Source organism: Rhinoraja longicauda, chromosome 14, assembly GCF_053455715.1.
Source record: "Rhinoraja longicauda isolate Sanriku21f chromosome 14, sRhiLon1.1, whole genome shotgun sequence".
NCBI classification, from domain to species: Eukaryota; Metazoa; Chordata; class Chondrichthyes; order Rajiformes; family Arhynchobatidae; genus Rhinoraja; species Rhinoraja longicauda.
The window spans coordinates 22,510,421-22,530,529 of record NC_135966.1 but is presented as its reverse complement, the minus strand read 5'-3'; the positions used below and the strand labels follow the sequence as shown (position 1 = coordinate 22,530,529).

The 20,109-nt window shown below is 40.8% G+C and overlaps 1 protein-coding gene across 4 annotated transcripts in view; it reads left to right on the top strand.

Moving 5' to 3' along the window:
• ergic1 (endoplasmic reticulum-golgi intermediate compartment 1) overlaps positions 1–20,109 on the top strand; it is a 153,952-nt gene that overhangs the window by 79,650 nt on the left and 54,193 nt on the right. For 2 of the 4 annotated variants that reach the window (XM_078411574.1, XM_078411570.1), the window contains exon 1: positions 2,993–3,132. The exons of the other annotated variants lie outside the window; for them this stretch is intronic. In XM_078411574.1, the coding sequence (XP_078267700.1) occupies positions 3,113–3,132 (20 nt within the window). In that variant the 5' untranslated portion in view covers positions 2,993–3,112. Of the gene's footprint in view, positions 1–2,992; positions 3,133–20,109 lie in introns of those variants that run through there. 4 annotated transcript variants of the gene reach the window in all.

The window sequence follows — 20,109 nt, the reverse complement described above, 5'->3', positions numbered from 1 at the left end:
CAGGCAAAGAAAAAATATCTAAAATTAAATTGAATATCAATTTTATACGAAGGCCAATAAATGCATTGTATTTCACAAGAGTATTTCCATCGTGAGATTCATATACCAATATTATTAAGAATCACTGATTTAGCTTGTTTCCACCTATATCTTTTCTTTTAGATTTTGTCTCCACCTATATCCTTTCTTTGTCCCACCCCCCTGACATCAGTCTGAAGAAGGGTCTCGACCCGAAACGTCACCCATTCCCTCTCTCCTAGATGCTGCCTGACCTGCTGAGTTACTCCAGCAGTTTGTGATACCTTCGATTTGTACCACCATCTGTAGTTATTTTCCTACATAGCTTTCATTACTCATCATTTTTCAATTAAGCACAGTAATATATTATAACTACTATGACATTTGGGACATGATGGATTTTTGTTAGCGATTAGAGAACACTTCCTTAGGAAGGATTTAATTCAGAGACAATCCAGTAAAAAGCAGGGTATACGATCTCAGAAAAGGTGTAGAATAGGGTTAAGATGAGCCTGAGGTTCAATCTCCAACCCATCTCACTGCACCAGCCAAAATATTTTTTTAATCACTAAGCTAGGAAATAGGAACAGTGCTTTAATGTTACTATAGATTTACAAACAAATGCTGGGAGAATAACATTGTGTTAGCATAAATGGGCACCTAATGATTAATGCAGACTTGGTGGGCCAAAGAGCTTATTTTTGTGCGCAATTCTATGAGTCACGTAACTGCATGAGTTTTGGAAACATAATTATTATTTCTCAGGTTGATGGGAGGAGGCAGAAAAGTGGAAGGAGGCTAAATCAGGTGAAGAAGCTGACACTGCATCAGCAGTCCAGTCCTTTCAGGCAGAGCATTTCACTTGAACTTGCTGTATATTTCTTTTTCCATCACATTACCTCCAAATATTACGTAATTTGCTTTGATGGCCTTTATCTGCCAAACGTTCTGTTACTATTCTCAGTGATGGCTGCATTTATGAGTTTTGGGTTATTGTGAAAGTTTTAAATTATGCTGTTACATTTTGTATGTCCAAGTTATTAATGTATGCCAAAAAGAACAGGACGTCAATATGTTGGTTCAATTGCTGGTTCAATTGACAGAAATGTTGTCTCTGAGTTGGGAAGTCATAGATTCAATTGCTGTTCCAGTAACTTGTGCACACATATTCAAGCATACAGCATGGATATACTCAGAATGATGCTGCCTTTTTGAATGAAATATCAAATCTAGGCTTGATTTGGTTTTTCCTGACACTGAAGTGGTCATAGTCATTGAGTTTGGAAACAAGTCTTTCAGCCCAACTTGCCCATGCTGTCCAAGATGCCCCATCTACTCGTCCCACTTGCCCGTGCTTGGCCCATAACCCTCTAAACCTATCCTATCCACGAACCTGCCCAAATGTCTCTAAAGTAGTACTCTTAGAAAGTCTCTTAAATAGTACTCTTAAAAAGTCTCTTAAATAGTACTCTTAAAAAGACTCTTAAATAGTACTCTTAAAAAGTCTCTTAAATAGTTCTCTTAAAAAGTCTCTTAAATAGTACCTGCCTCAACTACCTCATTCCATATACCTAGGTATTTATTCACAAAATGCTGGAGTAACTCAGCAGGTCAGGCAGCATCTCGGGAGAGAAGGAATCGGTGATGTTTCGGGTCGAGACTGAAGAAGGGTCTCGACCCGAAACGTCACCCATTCCTTCTCTCCCGAGATGCTGCCTGACCTGCTGAGTTACTCCAGCATTTTGTGAATAAATACCTTCGATTTGTACCAGCATCTGCAGTTATTTTCTTATATTCCATATACCTACCTCCCTTTGTGTAAAAAGGTTACCACTCAGGTTCCTATTAAATCTTTCCCTTAAACCTATGTCCCCTGGTTCTCGATTCCTCTACTCTGGGCAATACTCTGGTCAGAATAACAATCATTGTGGGTCGTCAATGCAGACTCTACATGCTCATGAAAAAGCAGCACAGGCCAACACTTACGGCTTTCATCTCCTTTGCCTGTTTGAGCATCTGCTGGACCAGTGACTTTTTTTAATCCCACAACTTCAATTACAAGACGCTTTATCAAACATCCTTTACAAGTCCAAATAACATTGTCTTTCAAAAAAAACCCTCGGAAATTATCACGTTCGTCTTTTTACACATTTTGAGAACATCAATGATACAGAAGTTAAACCCCATCTGCGTTTCACCTGCAAGCAATCCTGTGCCTTCAACCAAACCGAGTCTTCACGTTATATTACTTTGAAATAATGTTATTCAGTATTCCCAAATCTAAATCATTAATATCCTGTATGTAAAACAATGTGTTACTTGACTGGTTCATTTGATAGAAATTATGTTACTGGATTAGAAAGTTGTGGATTCAATGCATGTTCTGAAGACTTGTGGGACAAATATCCAAGCTCAGCACTGTTCAAAAGTCCAAGGTCTTTAGCATCTGAAGATCCTGTACAAATTGTTTGTTTCGGTTGACCAGCTGGAAGCAGATGTGCCCAGCGTAAGATCGCGAAGTCTGTTCAGCATTGCAATTCCTGGCAGAGCGCTGGACTGGATCACTGCTGCAACTTTCCTTTCGCCATCAAGCACAGCGAGCAGAGATGCCACTTTTATTTTAAATGATGATGACCGTGAATCTAAAGCGTAAGAGAATAACTGCAGGTATTTATTCAACAAAATGCTGGAGTAACTCAGCAGGTCAGGCAGCATCTCAGGAGAGAAGGAATGGGTGACGTTTCGGGTCGAGACCCTTCTTCTATCCTGAGATGCTGCCTGACCTGCTGAGTTACTCCAGCATTGCTGTGAGTGAATCTAAAGCGCGTCTTCTCTTGGGGAGGTGGGAACGTGGGGTCATTTTCTCGTTGTGTGAGGAACCGCCCATCAGATGCAACAACTCTCTTGCATTCCCAGACCGGAATAAGACCAGCAAGATCGCTTCTCAGTAGCCAATTGCGAAATGCAGAGCGTCCAAATGTGACGGCGCATCCGGGCGGTAGCCGGCAGCTTCCAGAGAAAGTTGTGCACTTTGCCACTGCTTAATCCCCCTGCAATTGCATTTAGTGAACTGATTGCAATTTCAGGCGCCGTCATGACATTCGACCTTAGGAGGTGAGTTGGGGGTGTGCATGCATGCATGCATCGGTATGTATTTCTTGTAAGGAGGCAAGGAGGTTGGCAGAGGATGTACAGAAATGTTGCACAGCTCTAGTAGAGGCAAGTTGCTCATGTCCCCTTGTGTCTGCTGCAACCCTTGTTCCATCGCAGCAGCGGCTCCATGCAGACCCCTGCGGGTCAAAGCCGGAGGCTGAAATCACCTCTGCTTGCAACCCTGGTCCAGGTTTCACCGGGGTTCATCCGGCCAAAAAAAACAAAAAACACCTTTCAGGGTCATTTGTGAAATCTGATTCATTGCATTACAACGGGTCTGTGTCGCCTTATCAGATGTGGAACCGTTTCCCAGCTAATGTTAGCACTCCATCAAATGCATTACCTGTCCTTTTAAATAACCTGTGCATAACAATGACAATAAAGTGCACCGAATCGTGCAATTCCAGTGTTTAGCGAAAGGGGATTGTGTCTCCCTTTTTTTGGTGGGGCGATTTATGTGGTTGGTGGCATTTAATTTTCTTTCATCATCTAAAGCGTGAGAGCAGCTTTAATTTATTTACACGTGGCACACGTTGATTTGACCCAACACGGGGTCCGGTTCTACCCGGAAGCATTTTCTCATGTGCTGTAAGTTACAATTTCAGAAAGGAATCATGAAACTGGTTAGGTAGTTGTCAGGAGATTTTAAACCAGCAAGCTGTGAAGTCTTAATAATCCATTTGGCTTAAAATTTATTACATTTTACTTTGGATTTTGTTTTTCTCTGGGTGAAGTAGAGTTGGAATAGTCCCTGACCCAGTACTCTCACCCACGTTAACTTTTTGCCCTGTTCGTTGTGGAACTCTCAAAACTAATTTTACGTTATTGTATTCACGTTACGAGTTTGTTATTTTTCAGAAGTGAGTGGCTGGTAATTGTCAATAAGACCCTACTTAAATGGTGGGGTTGTTTAATAGGTTGGTCAAAATCTTGGTCAAGATGGTCAAAATCTTGGCAATGTAATATTGACTTTATGTTTATTACTGCAATTTGCTAAAACTAGTAGGCATTTCCGTTTCGAGAGAGTGCAGTATAGATTTCATAAATGGTGTTATCTCATGGTTTCTGTTTAGGTCATAAGGCCAGAAGTAATAGGAGTAGAATTAGGCCATTTGGCCGATCAAGTGCACTCAGCCATTCTCTCCCTATCTCTCTCTCCTACCCCCATTCTCCTTCCTTCTCCCCATAACCCCTGACACCCATACTCATCAATGACAGTGGACTGATTCCCTGAACCTCTGAAAGTAATCTGTCCTCTTCTTAATGTTCTTAAATGATGGCCAAAGCATGCCTGTGTTTGTCAATATTTCAATGTGGTGCTTCCTGGTGCCACCATTGTTGTCTTGCTTCTTTGTAGACTGGATGAGGGAGAGTTCCAATGTACAAGGGGATGAATGAGCCAATACTTGGCATTGATGTGTCTCTGTGCAAATCTTTGATCCAATTTACCTATTCCAGAAATCACAATATGTTAAACAACATGGGTGATCTTTACCCCAACAAAGGTTTTTATTTTTTAAGTTTCAGATTAAAATTTTCTGATGAGTATCCAGTTGGATGTGTCTGATATTAAACACACAGATGTACACACTGAAGATACAAAGTGCTGGGGTAACTCAGCAGACTAGGCAGCATGGATAGGTGATGTTTTGGGGTGGGACCCTTCTTATCATATCATCATATATATACAGCCGGAAACAGGCCTTTTCGGCCCTCCAAGTCCGTGCCGCCCAGTGATCCCCGTACATTAACACTATCCTACACCCACTAGGGACAATTTTTACATTTACCCAGCCAATTAACCTACATACCTGTACGTCTTTGGAGTGTGGGAGGAAACCGAAGATCTCGGAGAAAACCCACGCAGGTCACGGGGAGAACGTACAAACTCCTTACAGTGCAGCACCCGTAGTCAGGATCGAACCTGAGTCTCCGGCGCTGCATTCGCTGTAAAGCAGCAACTCTACCTGAAATGTCACCTATCTGTGTTCTCCAGAGATGCTGTGTGACCTGCTGAGTTACTCCAGTATTTTGTGTCTTTTTTGTAAACCACGATCTGCAATTCCTTGTGTGTACTTTAAAGTAGATTAACTTTTCACATCAGGGCGAATTTAAAAGCTTACGTTATTTGTACTACAGGTGTTGAGTATTGTCTTATTCTGGGTTGTAAAACAATTGGAGGACAAGCAGAGAGCAAAATTCAGTGGCAGAAGTACAGAACTTAGTGAGCCATGCTGGATCTTGAAGTGAATGCTCAAATTACAAGGATAAAACCAAGATACGCTATTTTCAGTGCAACACCATGACCCTTTTGAATAACATTTGATGTCAGACCGCACAATGTGTCAGAAAATGTGAACTACTTGAACATATTGGGCTATGGATTAGAAGGAAACATCTTCCTCGAGTTCAACGTGAATATGTCACGTATATGATTTGCTTAGGTTCTGTTAATGAAAACTTTAGAAAACTGTTTGTATGATATTTGTAAACCTGTTTTGGTCTTCAGTGCTCTTGCATCAAATAGTTCTAGGAAATACCATATACAGAGGAAAATGTATGCAGTAATGGGATTCGACATTTCTCGCATGAAAAGATTGTCATAATGACACGTTAAATGCTCCTATATTTTTGAAAGTACCTACATTCATATGTTTATCCATTCGCAGGTGGATGGCCTTTTCAGTTAACCACAACTTTTGCAGTCCTGGTCTCCTGGATGAGATGCTTTTCAGCCCCAACTTTTAATGCAGTTCCATAGTTTTGATGGTTGTACAAACAAAGAATAATGTTGGGCTGAGGATTTAGAGTCAAACACACAGATAGATATTGGCTCAGTCTGCTTTAATCTTGATGCAATTCCATATTCCTTGGGGAAAAGGAATAGTATTCAAACAAAGCAACCATGTGCTGGATGAACACAGCGGGTCAGACAGCGTCCGTGGAGGGAATGAACAGGCGACATTTCATGTCGGGACCCTTCTTTGCCGTTAGACTTTTGAGAAGTAGTGAGGAAACAGGTCCTTCAGCCCATCCCCACCAAGCCCACGTCTACCAGCGATCACTCCATACACTAACACTATCCTGTGGATGCTGTCTGTGTGGGGTATGTATGTTCTCCCTTTGACCATGTGGGATTTCACCGGTTGCTACAGTTTCCTCTCGTGTTCCAAAGATGTGCAGGTTAGTAGGTTAATTGGTTTATGTAAGTTGTCCCTAGTGTGTTGGGTAGATCTAGTGTACAGTTTGATCATTGATTGCTGTGGTCTTGGTGGACCGAAGGAGCTGTTTCCACACTGTGTCTAAACTAAACTACACGCTAGGGACAATATACAATTTTGCCAAAGCTAATTAAACGACAAACTTGCATGACCTTTGAGTATGTGAGAAAACCAGAGTATCCGGAGAAAACCCACTCGGTGACAGGGAGAATGTACTAATTCCATATAGAAAGTACCCGTCGTCAGGATCAAATTCGGGTCTCTGGAGCTGTCGCAGAGCAACTCTACGGCTACACCACTGTGCCGCCCTGTGCTGCCTGTTTAACCCTCTCCATAGATACTGCCTGACCTGCTGAGTTCTTCCAGCACTTTTAACTCTTGACCAAGATTCCATCATATGTCATTTTTTATGTCAGCATTCTTATAATAATTTTGTTGAGGATAAAGGATACATTGCGAATAAATACAGGATTAAATTTTTCCTCTTTTTCATGTACGTAGAAGGAATACAATTCTTAAAGCAACAAACGAGGTGTTGGATCATGAATAGGAAAGATTAAGAGGGGCATGAGACAAACTGGGCAGGTGGGACTAGTGTAGATGGGGCATCTTGGTCGTCATGGGCAAGTTGGACCAAAGGGCCTGTTTTCGTGCTGTATGATTCTGTGACTCCAGATGTTTTCAAATTATCATTTTAATGCTGCTTGTTTTAATGCGTATAACTATTTTCTGATAGGTCAGCTATTATGGAAAGCTTTTGGGGCTTTCCATGGTTTATTACCGCAGTATTTAGTTTTGCTCTTTGTCGTCTACTTTAGCGCTCTTTTGATGTTCATGTATGTGCTTGCCTGACAGCAGCCACCCATCAGATTGAAGTACGTCTACTGACAAAATTCTCACAAATGGAGATGTATAAAAATTCCAGGGTGAATCATTATTCTGCTGCTTTTTAGGTTGTTTTTAGTTGGCGTTTTGTTTACAATTTGGTGTAGTTCATCTTTTTGGTCTGATCTGATCTGATTTCCGAGAATGCCGTTGGATTCTTGAAAAGAATTGGTTTCCATAATTCAGTGCTGCTGCTTAGTAGATATTAAATACTCTACAGTAGATCAAGTGGTGTTTGACCCTAGTTATTTTTCCATTGCCAGGCCCTTTGGGAGGGCCTTTTGTAAATATTATTTAGTGCTTTGAGTGATCGTTTTTGTGACATCAATTTGTTAAAGTAGTTACAAAACACACATTTTATTGATGACAAATGATGTCGTGGAATATATTTTAAAAATTGATCTCAACTGTATCGATGAGTTTTGAGATGTTATTGTTTTAATTTCATTATCGAGCACGCATTTCTAAAACTATTGTACTTTATGTAGGACTCTATTGCTTTGCATGAAGTTGCTGGCATAGACTGGTCTGTTTCTGTTTCCAGAATATGTAAACAGTGCAATGATGGTGTGATTGTTTAAACGTAGAAACAAATAAATGCAGATGCTGGTAAGGACACAAAATGCTGGAGTAACTCAGCAGGTCACGCAGCATTTCTGGAGAACATGGATAGCTGACGTTTCGGGTCTTGAACCGAAACATCGCCTATCCATGTTGTCCAGAAATGCTGGCTGTAGTGCTGAGTTACTCCCAACACTTTGTGTCCTTTTGTGTGGTTTAACTAGGAAGCAAAAGGACTTTTTACAAGTCATGCCCAAACGTATTTTAAAGATGTCAAGTTTGACACGGTGTCACTTTGTAAAACAAAAGTTCAAAGTTAAAGGTCACCGTTGCCATTTTTGTACAAATTTTAACTGTGACCAAATGTATTACAAAATTCTATTACTTTGTAATGCTCTTTCTGCAGCAGCTACACTTGTCAATTAAAGACTAGAGCCGTAATACCACTAATATCTTTACCTCTCATAATGTTACCCCAACAGCAACATTATCATGATGGGAATATGTTTATTGGTTGGAGAGATATGGTGGTGTTCACACCTCTGGACACCCTGGCTATACAACTGGTGTGTATGAGAGATCCTTGAGGAATGTTTAATTCCAAATCAGCTGGCAATGATGAATCACACTATGTCCACCATAAACATGACAAAATTGACACTAATGTGAACTGGAAAAAAATAACACTGCACTCAGTGGAAGTTTGCAACAAAAGACAATGTTAATTCAAATGTTTTAAAGCTCAAGAAGAATTTAAATTGAATTCTAGTTCTGGCTGCTACTAAGTATGCAACACATCTGCTCACCAGAAGTATAATTGAATTTTAAAGAAAATATCTAGGGTTATGTAAGCAACTGCTTCCTGCTAGATCTCCACCATTGGCACCTAATCACCCAGCGGAGTGAAAAGCAGATCAAGGAGAATTTGTAGTTTGCTAGCTCTTGTGCGCAGCAGGGCACAATGTCATTAAATAGGGTGTTTTGGTAGTTCATTGGACTTTGGCTGCCTGCTGTTAAAATAGGTTTCTTTGTTCTCTTTGCCAGAGGGAGTGACTTCTCATTTCTCATAAATTGAATCAAACACAAAGATGGCTGTGTAGGAAGGAACTACTGATGCTGGTTTATCAAGATAGACACAAAGTGCTGGAGTAACTCAGCAGGTCAGACAGCATCTCTGGAGAAAAAAGATGGGTGACGTTTTGGGTCAGAGCCGTTCTTCAGGCTGAAAGTAGAGGGGCTGATTTTTGTTTGCTTGATATAAATCAATTGCTACCAAAAGCCAATTGTTTTCTGTGATTATTAAGAACAGATTGTAGGAAATGTAATTTTGGGAAAAACTGCATTATTTCAGCCACTGTTGTGCCTCCACTATCCTGTTGCCTCCCATAATACCATTTAAAGGAAACTGGTTTCTATCAAGGCGGATCAGTGTCACCACATGTCCAAAATAGTAGACCTTCTGTGTTGCTAAAACATCTTGTAGCAATGTTTTCACAGCAGTCATTCTTCTGATAGTGCCATGATCAAATGATTCTTTATGTATGAGCTCTGAATTGCTTAACTCTCATCTCTCCACTTTTTCTTCGCTCCATTGTTTACAGATTCTTTCCTCGGCCATCACCTATTCTGCCCCTTCATGTATGCTTGTGCTCTGCTTTATACCTTTTGTCTAGCTTTTCTCTTGACGCGTCCTTGACAAACTGGAAAGTAACGCAGAAAATGCTGGTGATAGACAGTGCATGCCACATTTATAGAGGGGGTAAAGCATTTGACATTGTAATAAATGTTTAACGCCACTGTGGCCAAAACTCTCATTTCACTCCTGCCATCATGAAGGTCTGACCACCAGGTTCAAGAGCAACTTCTCAACAGCCATCAGGCTTTTGAACACTGCAAAACGCTACCTAAAATAAGAACAATTGAATTATTTTATTTTAGAGATGCCCATTGTATCGAATTTTTTCTTTCACCCCTCTCTGATGGACCAAGCCTATCTAGTTTGGAGGATTAAAGGTATAGTACGATTTTCAGATTTATTTTTGGATAATTGTTTCATGTCTTTTGAACAACTATCTAACAAATATAATTTGTCCAGTCCTCACTTTTTTAGATATTTACAGATTAGGAATTTTTTAAACACGGTTCTTCCTTCTTTCCCTAACCGAGACTCTAAGGGTATTTTGGAGAATATGTTACAACTAAACCCCCTTCAAAAGGGTGTAATATCAAATCTTTATAATATAATTATGAAAATACACTCTGATCCCTTTTATAAAATTAAGAATGATTGGGAAAGAGAACTTAATCTTACTATCCCTATTGACAATTGGAATAAAATTCTTCGACTTTTTAACTTTTCTTCTATATGCGCTAAACACTCTTTGATACAGTTTAATGTCGTTCATAGGGCTCATATGTCCAAAGATAAACTGGCTCGTTTTTATTCCCATATAAATCCTATATGTGATAGATGTCACTCTGAGATAGCTTCTCTTACCCATATGTTTTGGTCATGCTCTTCCTTGGAAAGGTACTGGAAAGACATTTTCAGTACTTTGTCTACGGTTTTGAATACTGATCTACAGCCCCATCCCATTACTGCAATTTTTGGTTTACCAATGATAGACTCTACTTGTTTATCTCCCCCCATCTGTCGGATGATTGCTTTTCTTACATTAATGGCCAGAAGATCTATTTTGTTGAATTGGAAAGAAATCAATCCTCCTACTTTATTTCATTGGTTTTCTCAAACTATTTCATGTTTAAATTTGGAAAAGATTAGAAGTACTGTTTACGAACCTTCGATCAAATTTGAGCAGACTTGGAGGCCATTTATTCAATATTTTCATATCATGTAATGTGACCTTATTCCAACCTTTTTCGTTCTTCTTGATATTGCTTTATGCAGGTAGAGGGGATTGGAGCGGGCGACACTACTATGTTTTCGTTAACCACCTGGTACAGTCTGTTCTTTTTTTTTTTCTTTTTTTTTTTTCTCTCTTTTTTTTCTTCTTTTTCTCTCGCTTTTCGTTTTTCTTTTATCCTTATCTTTTTCATATATATACCGACATATCTTCTAGGTATAGATAACAATTTGTTTTATACAACCTGGGGATATTTATGTTATACATTGCCATTGCTTATGCTTATGTATTCCCTTATATTTATCCACTTATGTATTTTTGTATGCCTATTGAAAATACTATAAATAAAAAAATAAAAAAAAAATAAAAAGAACAATCGCACAAAGGACTTTGGGGTTTTTGCACTAATAGTGGGGTTTTTAATTTATTGATTATTTTTTGTCAATTATTTTTATCGACGTGTAATGTGTTTGCAGGCCCGTTATGCTGCTGTAAGTAACATTTTATTGCTCAGTTTTCAGTACCTATGACAATTTAACACTCTTGATTCTTGAGTTGATCTGAGAGTGGTGGTCAATACAGTGCATTTTACTGAAAAAGACGCAACCTTAAAAACATTTAATTAAAACAATTATTTTCTAGCCTATTTATGTGGCATTTGATTGCTAAAGATGGCCAAGCTTAATTATTAAGGTTGCATTATTATTTTGATATATCCATTATGTCCTATAAACAAAATATATTAATTTGACATATGCCATGCCTCTGAAGAATGAAGCCTGACTTTTCAGATGTGGACGCAAGTCCATGATATCACAGGAACAGTAAGAGGCCACTTAGCTCCTTCAGACTGTTCCAACTTTAATCTAACTTCATTGACCCTTACTGTTGGCACAAATCTCTTACAGGTTTAAACAATCAGTCATGGGTTTAAAATTAACAACTAACCATTCTTTCGAAGTAGAAGTGCTCAAATCCACATCTGAAAAGCCAAGCTTTAATCTGCGAACAGCCACCTTTTGGTCAGAAACGGCCTAAATTATTGTTTAATTTTTTTCTCTCCATTTCTTGGGATCTCTGCATCAGTGGCAAAGTCAGCATTTATTGTCTGTGAGAAAGTGGCGGTCTTATACTGTTCGAGTCCTTCTGGTTAAGATTCCCATACACAACTGTTAGGGAGGGTGTTCCAGGATTAAGACTCTGACGATGAAGGATCAGCAATACATTTCCACGTCTAGGTGGTTTGCAAGTTGGGGCATCTACAAGTGCTGGTGTTCCCATGTGCCTGAAGTCTATCTGCATCTAAGGCCAGAGTACATTTGTTGAGTTATGGAAACAATTGAATGTTGGGCAATCATCAATAATCATAATTGAAGATGGTTGTGCCAAGGCCATTGTTTTGAGGATCTCCTGCAATGCAGTCCTGGTGCTAGGTTGCCACCAACAACTACAATCATCTTTGTGCAAGGTAGGATGCCAACCATTGGAATATTTGTGTATAGTATGATATAACTGGATAGCTATTCACTGTATTTCTGTACGTGACAGTATAAACAAAACTATTTTCCCCTTGAGGCCCATTGACCAATTTTACCAGGGTTATTTGATAGCATGTGTAGTCAAAACTGCCTTGATGTGAATAGAAGCCACTCTTGCATCTGAAAATCAGCTTGTTTGATCCATATGCATAAAAAAAGAGATTGGTAAGGACTGTCAGAAAGAGGTACAAATGCAAAAGGAGTTTCATCTTGGGGCCCTAGTAGTGAACAGTGGCTGCCAAGGTTTGCCAGTTAGTTTCAGAGAAACAGCATGGAAAAGGATCTTTCGACCCACTGAGTCCACGCCAACCATCAATCTCCTGTTGACACCAGTTCTATGTTTTCCCACTTTCTCATCCATTCCTTGCACATTTAAGGGCAATTTATAGAGGCCAATTAACCTACAAACTCTCACGTCTTTGGGATGAGGGAGAAAACAAGAGTAAACCACGCGTTCACAGGAAGAACGTGCAACCTCCACACAGATAGCACCCAAGGTCAGGATTGAACCTGGAGCTGTGAGGCAGCAGCTGTACCACTGTGCTTTTTATTTGGTAAAATAATATTGTACTTTGTTGCCTCAAGTTAAAGGAGTCATGAAAGCCTCTTGGAAAATATTGTTTATGTTAATGGTGCACGTAATGCAGGAAAATATATTTCACGATGCTGCAGAGACAGCAAATTAATAAAGGGGATGGTAACTCAGAAGAGGAATATCAGGACAAGTGGCCTCAAGCTTGAAATGGCTCCTGAAGGAGAGTGTGTGCAAAGATGAGAGGTTGAATAATGAAGCTGGATTCCTTTTGGATTGAATGGCCATGAAATTTTTTTTGCTGACTCTCAAGAAGTAAAGAAACGTGGCTTCAGATTTGCTTATCATGTGGTTGCAATTTTGGGCAAATGCACCAGTAGATTAAAAGACTTGTGGGTTCCACTTTTAATGATAGCGGTCTTGTCAGAACAGGAATATCAGGACAAGTGGCCTCAACGTCTACTTCAGCATCAGAACTTTCTGTCACTTTATTCTATCTACCTGATAAGTTAATTGGAGCTGGAGTGTGCTTATATTGCAGGTTACATCTGGTGCACAAAGTTTGCTATGACGTGGTAGGGAATCTAAATTCCCCTGATTGCATTTATGTCACATGGCCATGGATTTTGTCAGAGGCATCATGATAGGTGCAAGAGTGGTTCAGATAGATAGCGTGCATTTTGTGTCGTGCTGCGATGTGTGGAACAGGCTTCTGCATTATCGTGCAACTACTGCTGGTGTCCTCCTACTTTGCTGAGCCCGGTGGGTCCATTGTTTCCTCTTTGAAGCGTTTTGTAGTTACATTAAAGACTGGTTTCTCAGTGCAGTTTGCCCCTCCATATTATGAACTGTCCTCTGACATTGCGAAAAGCATGTGTAAGAAAATAACTGCAGATACTGGTACAAATCGAAGGTATTTATTCACAAAATGCTGGAGTAACTCAGCAGGTCAGGCAGCATCTCAGGAGAGAAGGAATGGGTGACGTTTTGGGTCGAGACCCTTCTTCAGACTGATGTCGGGGAGGAAATCCAGGAATGATCAGTCAAAGAGCCAGTCGCTGAATATGGGTGATTAGAAATGAAGTGAAATTCACTGCATATGGTGTGACAAGAACACGTCGTTCTTGAGGTTGAAGGCATTCGCGATCAAAAGTTTTTGCTGACTGACTAGTTTGTGCTTGGTTAGCATAAGAAAAATTATGAAGAAAGGGATAATATGCATGGATAATGTGCTTTGGCTATTTGTTAATGAAGTTCGACTTCTTTTATTTTCAAAAAAATTCTAGTGAATCTTTGGGGAAGTCATACGATGGCATTAAAGCAGTAACATGCTGTCTGTCAGTAACCTTTGCGATATTTTGCAATAGATGCCTCAAGCTGTGCGTCCATCCATCTTGCTTTCTGTAAAATTGGCTGTAAATTGCAACAAAAAAAAGGTTTTCCTGCTTTTAAACTTTGGTTTCTCTTTTTTCTTTGGTTTCTCAAGTTATAAATATAATATGTGTGATCTGCAGCCCCACTGTTCGGGCAATGCAAAATGCTTACCCTAGGCATTGAGAGTCTGGCAGTCAGACATACAGGGAGCATGCTGTTCCACCTGATCCTGATGCATTATGATTATCTTCCACCCCAGGGTTATAAGTAGTGCATTGACATTTGCAGCAATGATTCTTTAGTTTAGCTTAGAAATACAGCATGAAAACAGGCCCTTAAGCCCAGCAAGTCTACGCTGACCATGTTACCCATATGCTAGGTCTATCCTACACTCTAGGGACAATTTGCGGAAGCCAGTTAACCTACAAACCTGCATGTTTTTTAAAGTTTAGTTTAGAGTTACAGCTCGTGTAGAGGCAGCACCTGAGGTCAGGATTGAACTCGGGTTACTGGCGTTGTGAGGCAGCAACTCTACTGCTGCCCACCGTGCTGCCCCTTGTAACAATTCATTATATTTGGGCATTACATGTGTCACTCTTTAACATATTTCCCAGTTCTCCTGTGTGTTAACTTATTTGCAACCAAGGTCAGGATCAAACCCGGTTCTCTGGTGCTGTGAGGCAGCAGCTCTACCAGCTGTGCCACTGGTTTTCTCAAAGTTGAGGGGGCATTTGGGGAAAATCACAGCCTGCAATGCCGAGTGGCTATCTTCCTGGGTCCGGCCTACTGCCCACACGCACTCACTGAGACCAGATGTAGGGACTGATCACGTTGGCTTCTGTGCCCTGCAGCCATGTGAGATGTTTGGGTCAGCTAGTGAAGTGCTTGAGTGCTTGTCCTCAAAATGCCTTGACAACAGTTGACAGAAACACGTCATGGATTTTAGCACCTTTTACATCTCTAAAATTGAGAAACATCAACATTCTTGCACGAAATTAATTGCATTTTTAAGATTTGTTGTAAATTACTCTCGGTTTAATGAACACAAATTGCTAAAATGAAAAAAAAAACACCTTCATATTATGTGAGCTGAGATTTTCCTTTTGAAACATTTGAGATCTCTGATGGTAGCCAGGTCTGAATGCAGAAATAATTTTCCCCAGCAAAAAAACTCCCAGCAAAATTGCACCTCCTCACTGGAAAAAATTTGAAGTCCATCAATGGAGAACAGTGACAGATGTGGCAGCATCTGTTGCTGCCTAATAAATACTGCTCCTCTTGCAGCAGTTCTGCATTAGCCCAGCACTTGCGTTTTCATGGGAATCTGTTGGTAACTGCCAGCCACAGCTAGGGAAAAAATCAATTGATGGTGTAAGCAAGGAAGTTGTTAGTGAGTTTGACCTGAAGCAAGAGGATGTAATAGTATTGGAAGCTGTCCAAAGGAGATTCACCTGGCTAATTCCTGGGATGGGACACAAGACAGTGAGCGTGTATTCCTTGAAGTTTTAGCAAAATGAGGAGTGACATTATTCAAGCATCTAGAATCCCAAGCTGTGCTTGATGCAGTACAAGTTGAGTTGTTTCCTTAGTGAGAAAGTCACAAACAAGGGGACATGGCTACAAAATAAGGGGCCAATCATAAAAATGGCCTGTCCCACTTAGGCGATTTTTTTTTTTTTGGCGACTGTCTGCAACTGTCAAAGTCGTAGCAGATCACCAAACTTTTCTTTTACCCGACGACAATGACCACGACAATGCCGAGTCAGGTGGTGATTACAGTGTCTTCTGAAACATTGCGGAAATTTCCACGCTGTCAATGCTTCTCTGGCGTCCTGGTTTTTGCTGAAATCACTGACAAGTCAGTAAGTACTTGAGAGTTTTGAACTATAACACCTTGTATGGGTCACTTAAAAACCAAGCTTCACTGTAACAAGGAATAAACCGGATTTGTTTCCAGTTTACTAATAGCTGTATTAAAAAGTGGTTCAGTGGACTTTTGTGAAAAGTGTGAGGGCATTCTTTGAAAATGTAAGGGAGATGCATATCTGGTTTCTGGGTTGAATATCTGGGTTTGGAGCCCACTTTAAATGTAATAGTTGAGGCCAAAAACATTGCGAAAATTCCCACGCTTACCTGACCGTCAAACTGTCGCCTCCAATCTACCTGTCAAATGTCCTGAAGGTAAATAAATTGGTTAAACACAAGCATTTTATGGTATTTTGAAATGACTACTTATTTTAATATTATGTGCTTCTAAATGCATCTTAAGAGAACCTAGCAAACCTGGGGACAGCATCCGACAGCGCCCGCAATAAGCAACGATACCTGGCGACAAGCCAGCTGTCGCCGAGAAATTTCGAACCGTTTGATTTCTCAGCGACGCACCGAGATTCACTAAGATCCACTATGATCTTTGGAAGACTCCCCATGATCATGCCCGACACCCCGGCGACACCCCGGCGACAGCCTTGTCGCCGGCAGTCTCCTTAAAATCGCCTAAGTGGGACAGGCCCTTAAGGTGCGTAGGAATTTCTCATTGATGGCAATCACTCCCTGGGATTCCTTCCCCCCGAGGGTGGTGCAGGCCAGATTATTTGATATATTTAAGGTGGTGATAGATTAATATTTGAAAGAATGAGGAATTAAAGGTTACGTGGAACTGGCACAGAAATAGAGCTGAGGCTAGCATAGATGAGCAATGTTCATATGGAATAGTGGGGCAGATCTGTGGGACCAGCTCCTCTTTTCTTGTGTTCAATGTGATCTATTTTTCTACATTGCTCGAACCTGTTGTATGCCATATTGCATACATGCACGTTGCTGCTAATTCTTTCGGTCGGGTTTAATTTCAAACTATTTGAAATGGCACGCTTATTATTTGGATTTTGTTATGTGTGAAAACAGCAACAGATCTTGTGGATTTTTGAAGCATAATGAACTAAGTCTAAACTTCAATAGCTTTCTCATTGTAAGTTTGATATGCAGGTTTATATCTGTTGGAAAGAGAATTTAAAAGAAAATGATTGCTTCAGAACATATTATAACAAAAGCATAGATAGATGTTTTAAAGCGGAATGAAATGAGACATTACTTATTATGAACAAGTAGGATCAATTGTCTCAAGTGAAAGAAGAAAATATGTAACATACTGTTTTTGTCTGAGAACTGAGGATCTTGGGCTTGGGATAGAGCTCAGTGCACTTATGCTATTTTAACACACAAGAGCATTTAAAATATGTTGTGCTCGACCCTGTCTGGTCTTCGGGTCACTGCTGGAGGTGAAAGGATTATAAAAAGGAAGGAGGGAGAAATTGATATCAAGACATGTCTGCATATTTGCAATAGTTCATGATTCCAACCAATCTCAACGAACAGCGATATGAGAAAAAGTCTATCAAAGCCCTGACATTTTATCAGTATTTCTCACCACAGCGCTGCTCCTCCTCGTCTCAAACTTCCTGCAAGGTTTGATATCTTAGAAATAATGGTAAACTATTTAACCTGTAGCAGCTTCACTCCAAATAAATGGCACCCAGCATCTGTAGTCATAAGGCCATAAAGAATAATAGAATTAGGCCATTCTGCCCATCAAGTCTACTCTGCCATTCAATCATGGCTGATCTATCTCTCCTAACCCCATTCTCCTGCCTTCTCCCCATAACCTCTGATACTTTTAAGAAAGGAGGGAGAGAGAAAACGGGAAATTATAGACCAGTTAGTCTGACATCAGTGGTGGGGAAGATGCTGGAGTCAATTATAAAAGACGAAATTGCAGAGCATTTGGATAGCAGTAACAGGATCGTTCCGAGTCAGCATGGATTTACGAAGGGGAAATCAGGCTTGACTAATCTTCTGGAATTTTTTGAGGATGTAACTAGGAAAATTGACAGGGGAGAGCCGGTGGATGTGGTGTACCTCGACTTTCAGAAAGCCTTCGACAAGGTCCCACATAGGAGATTAGTGGGCAAAATTAGTGCACATGGTATTGGGGGTAGGGTACTGACATGGATAGAAAATTGGTTGACAGACAGAAAGCAAAGAGTAGGGATAAATGGGTCCCTTTCAGAATGGCAGGCAGTGACTAGTGGGGTACTGCAAGGCTCGGTGCTGGGACTGCAGCTAATTACAATATACATTAATGACTTGGATGAAGGGATTAAAAGTACCATTAGCAAATTTGCAGATGATACCAAGCTGGGTGGTAGTGTGAACTGTGAGGACTGTTTTAATCCTCTAATCGGACTTCCACTATCTGCAGTTTAAAATAAATAAATTCCAGTCGGCTCCTTTGGGAATGACTTGCTGCTTGTATGCCCGATGCCCAGGCTCAAAACAGACAGTCTTTTCTTAGCTCTGTCATGGGAAAAGATTATCAGATACAGAGCCAAAAAGATTTAAGGATATGCTCAAAGCCTCACTGAAAAAACAACATCTCTTTCCCCTCGCTCATCGTGACTCCTGGGAATCCATGGAGTTAAAGTGGAATTTGGGCTGATGATGAAAATGTTGAGTTTATGTATCAGAACACACACACATTAGCCCAGAGTAAATTTGCAGAAGGAGAATACAACAATACAATCCAGCCACCTGCCTTCCCCTTCAAAATCCTCCTGCTTCATCAATGGAAGAGTATTCCCTCAAAGGCCTCATCTGTAACTGTAGAACCCAGCAAAACCAGAGTGGTAGTGACTCGCCCTCAATCCTGAGGGACTGTCATAACAGATAGGAGTAGCATTAGGCCATATAGTCTATTCCCCTATTCAATTATGGCTGATCAATCTCTCCCAACCCCATTCTCCTGCCTTCTCCCCATAACCTCTAACACCTGTACTCATCAAGAATCTATCTCTGCCTTAAAAATATCCACGGACTTGGTCTCCACAGCCTTCTGTGGCAAAGAACTCACCACCACCCTCTGACTAAAGACATTTCTCCTCATCCTCTTCCTAAAAGAACATCCTTTTAATTCTGAGGCTATGACCTCTAGTTCTAGACTCTCCCACTAGTGGAAACATCCTCTCCACATCCACTCTATCCAAGCCTGTCACTATTCTGTATGTTTCAATGAGGTCCTCCCTCATTCTTCAAACCTCCAGCGAGTACAGGCCCAGTGCCGACAAATGCTCATCATAGGTTAACTTACTCATTCATGGGATCATTCTTGTAAACCTCCTCTGGACCCTTGCCGGAGCCAGCATATCCTTCCTCAGATATGGTGCCCAGAAGTGCTCACAATATTCCAAATGTGGCCTTACCAATGCCTGATAGAGCCTCAACATTACATCCCTAACTGTCGAACAAGAAAGATGGCAGTTATTAATGTTCTTGGTGATGTTCTTCAGCACGTCTTCGTACAGTCCCTGAAGTAACATCTAAAATGCAACAAGATGGACTGAATTGATGTGCTGTTTTTTTTTGTGGTTCTGAAGTGTGATTATTATTTTTGTTTGAGTGCTGCTTTTTTTGCTTGGCAGCTAACCTTTACATTTGTGTTAATGCAACCACTGCAGGGATTTGAGAATGTTTTCCTCGCGTTTATGCATCTCCACGCAACAGGTAAAAAAGTCAGCAGTTGGTGAAATAGCAGAAGAGGCCATGGCTTTCCCAGGCCAGCTGTCTGCTGAGTGATTAAAATTAGTCTTTCCACATTGGCTGATTTAATTTTAAATGGATAAACGTCAGGATTGCACCGCATTTAGTAGTGACGAGACGGACTTGGACCCGTTGTGTACAAACCTCTCCCGTGGGCCCGGCAACCCACCCCAACTGATGACCTGTTGCCGGCTGGAGGGTCTTCCCCGAGGCCGTGGGCGAGGGGGGGGGGGGGGGAAAGGAAAGGGGAGAGGGAGTCACAAGCCATGGACCCGTTGGGTCGGCCATCGCAAGCCATGGACCCGTTGGGTGCAAACCTCTCCAGCAGTAGCTCGACGGCGACGGCCATCTTCTTTGACCCTCTGCCGCTG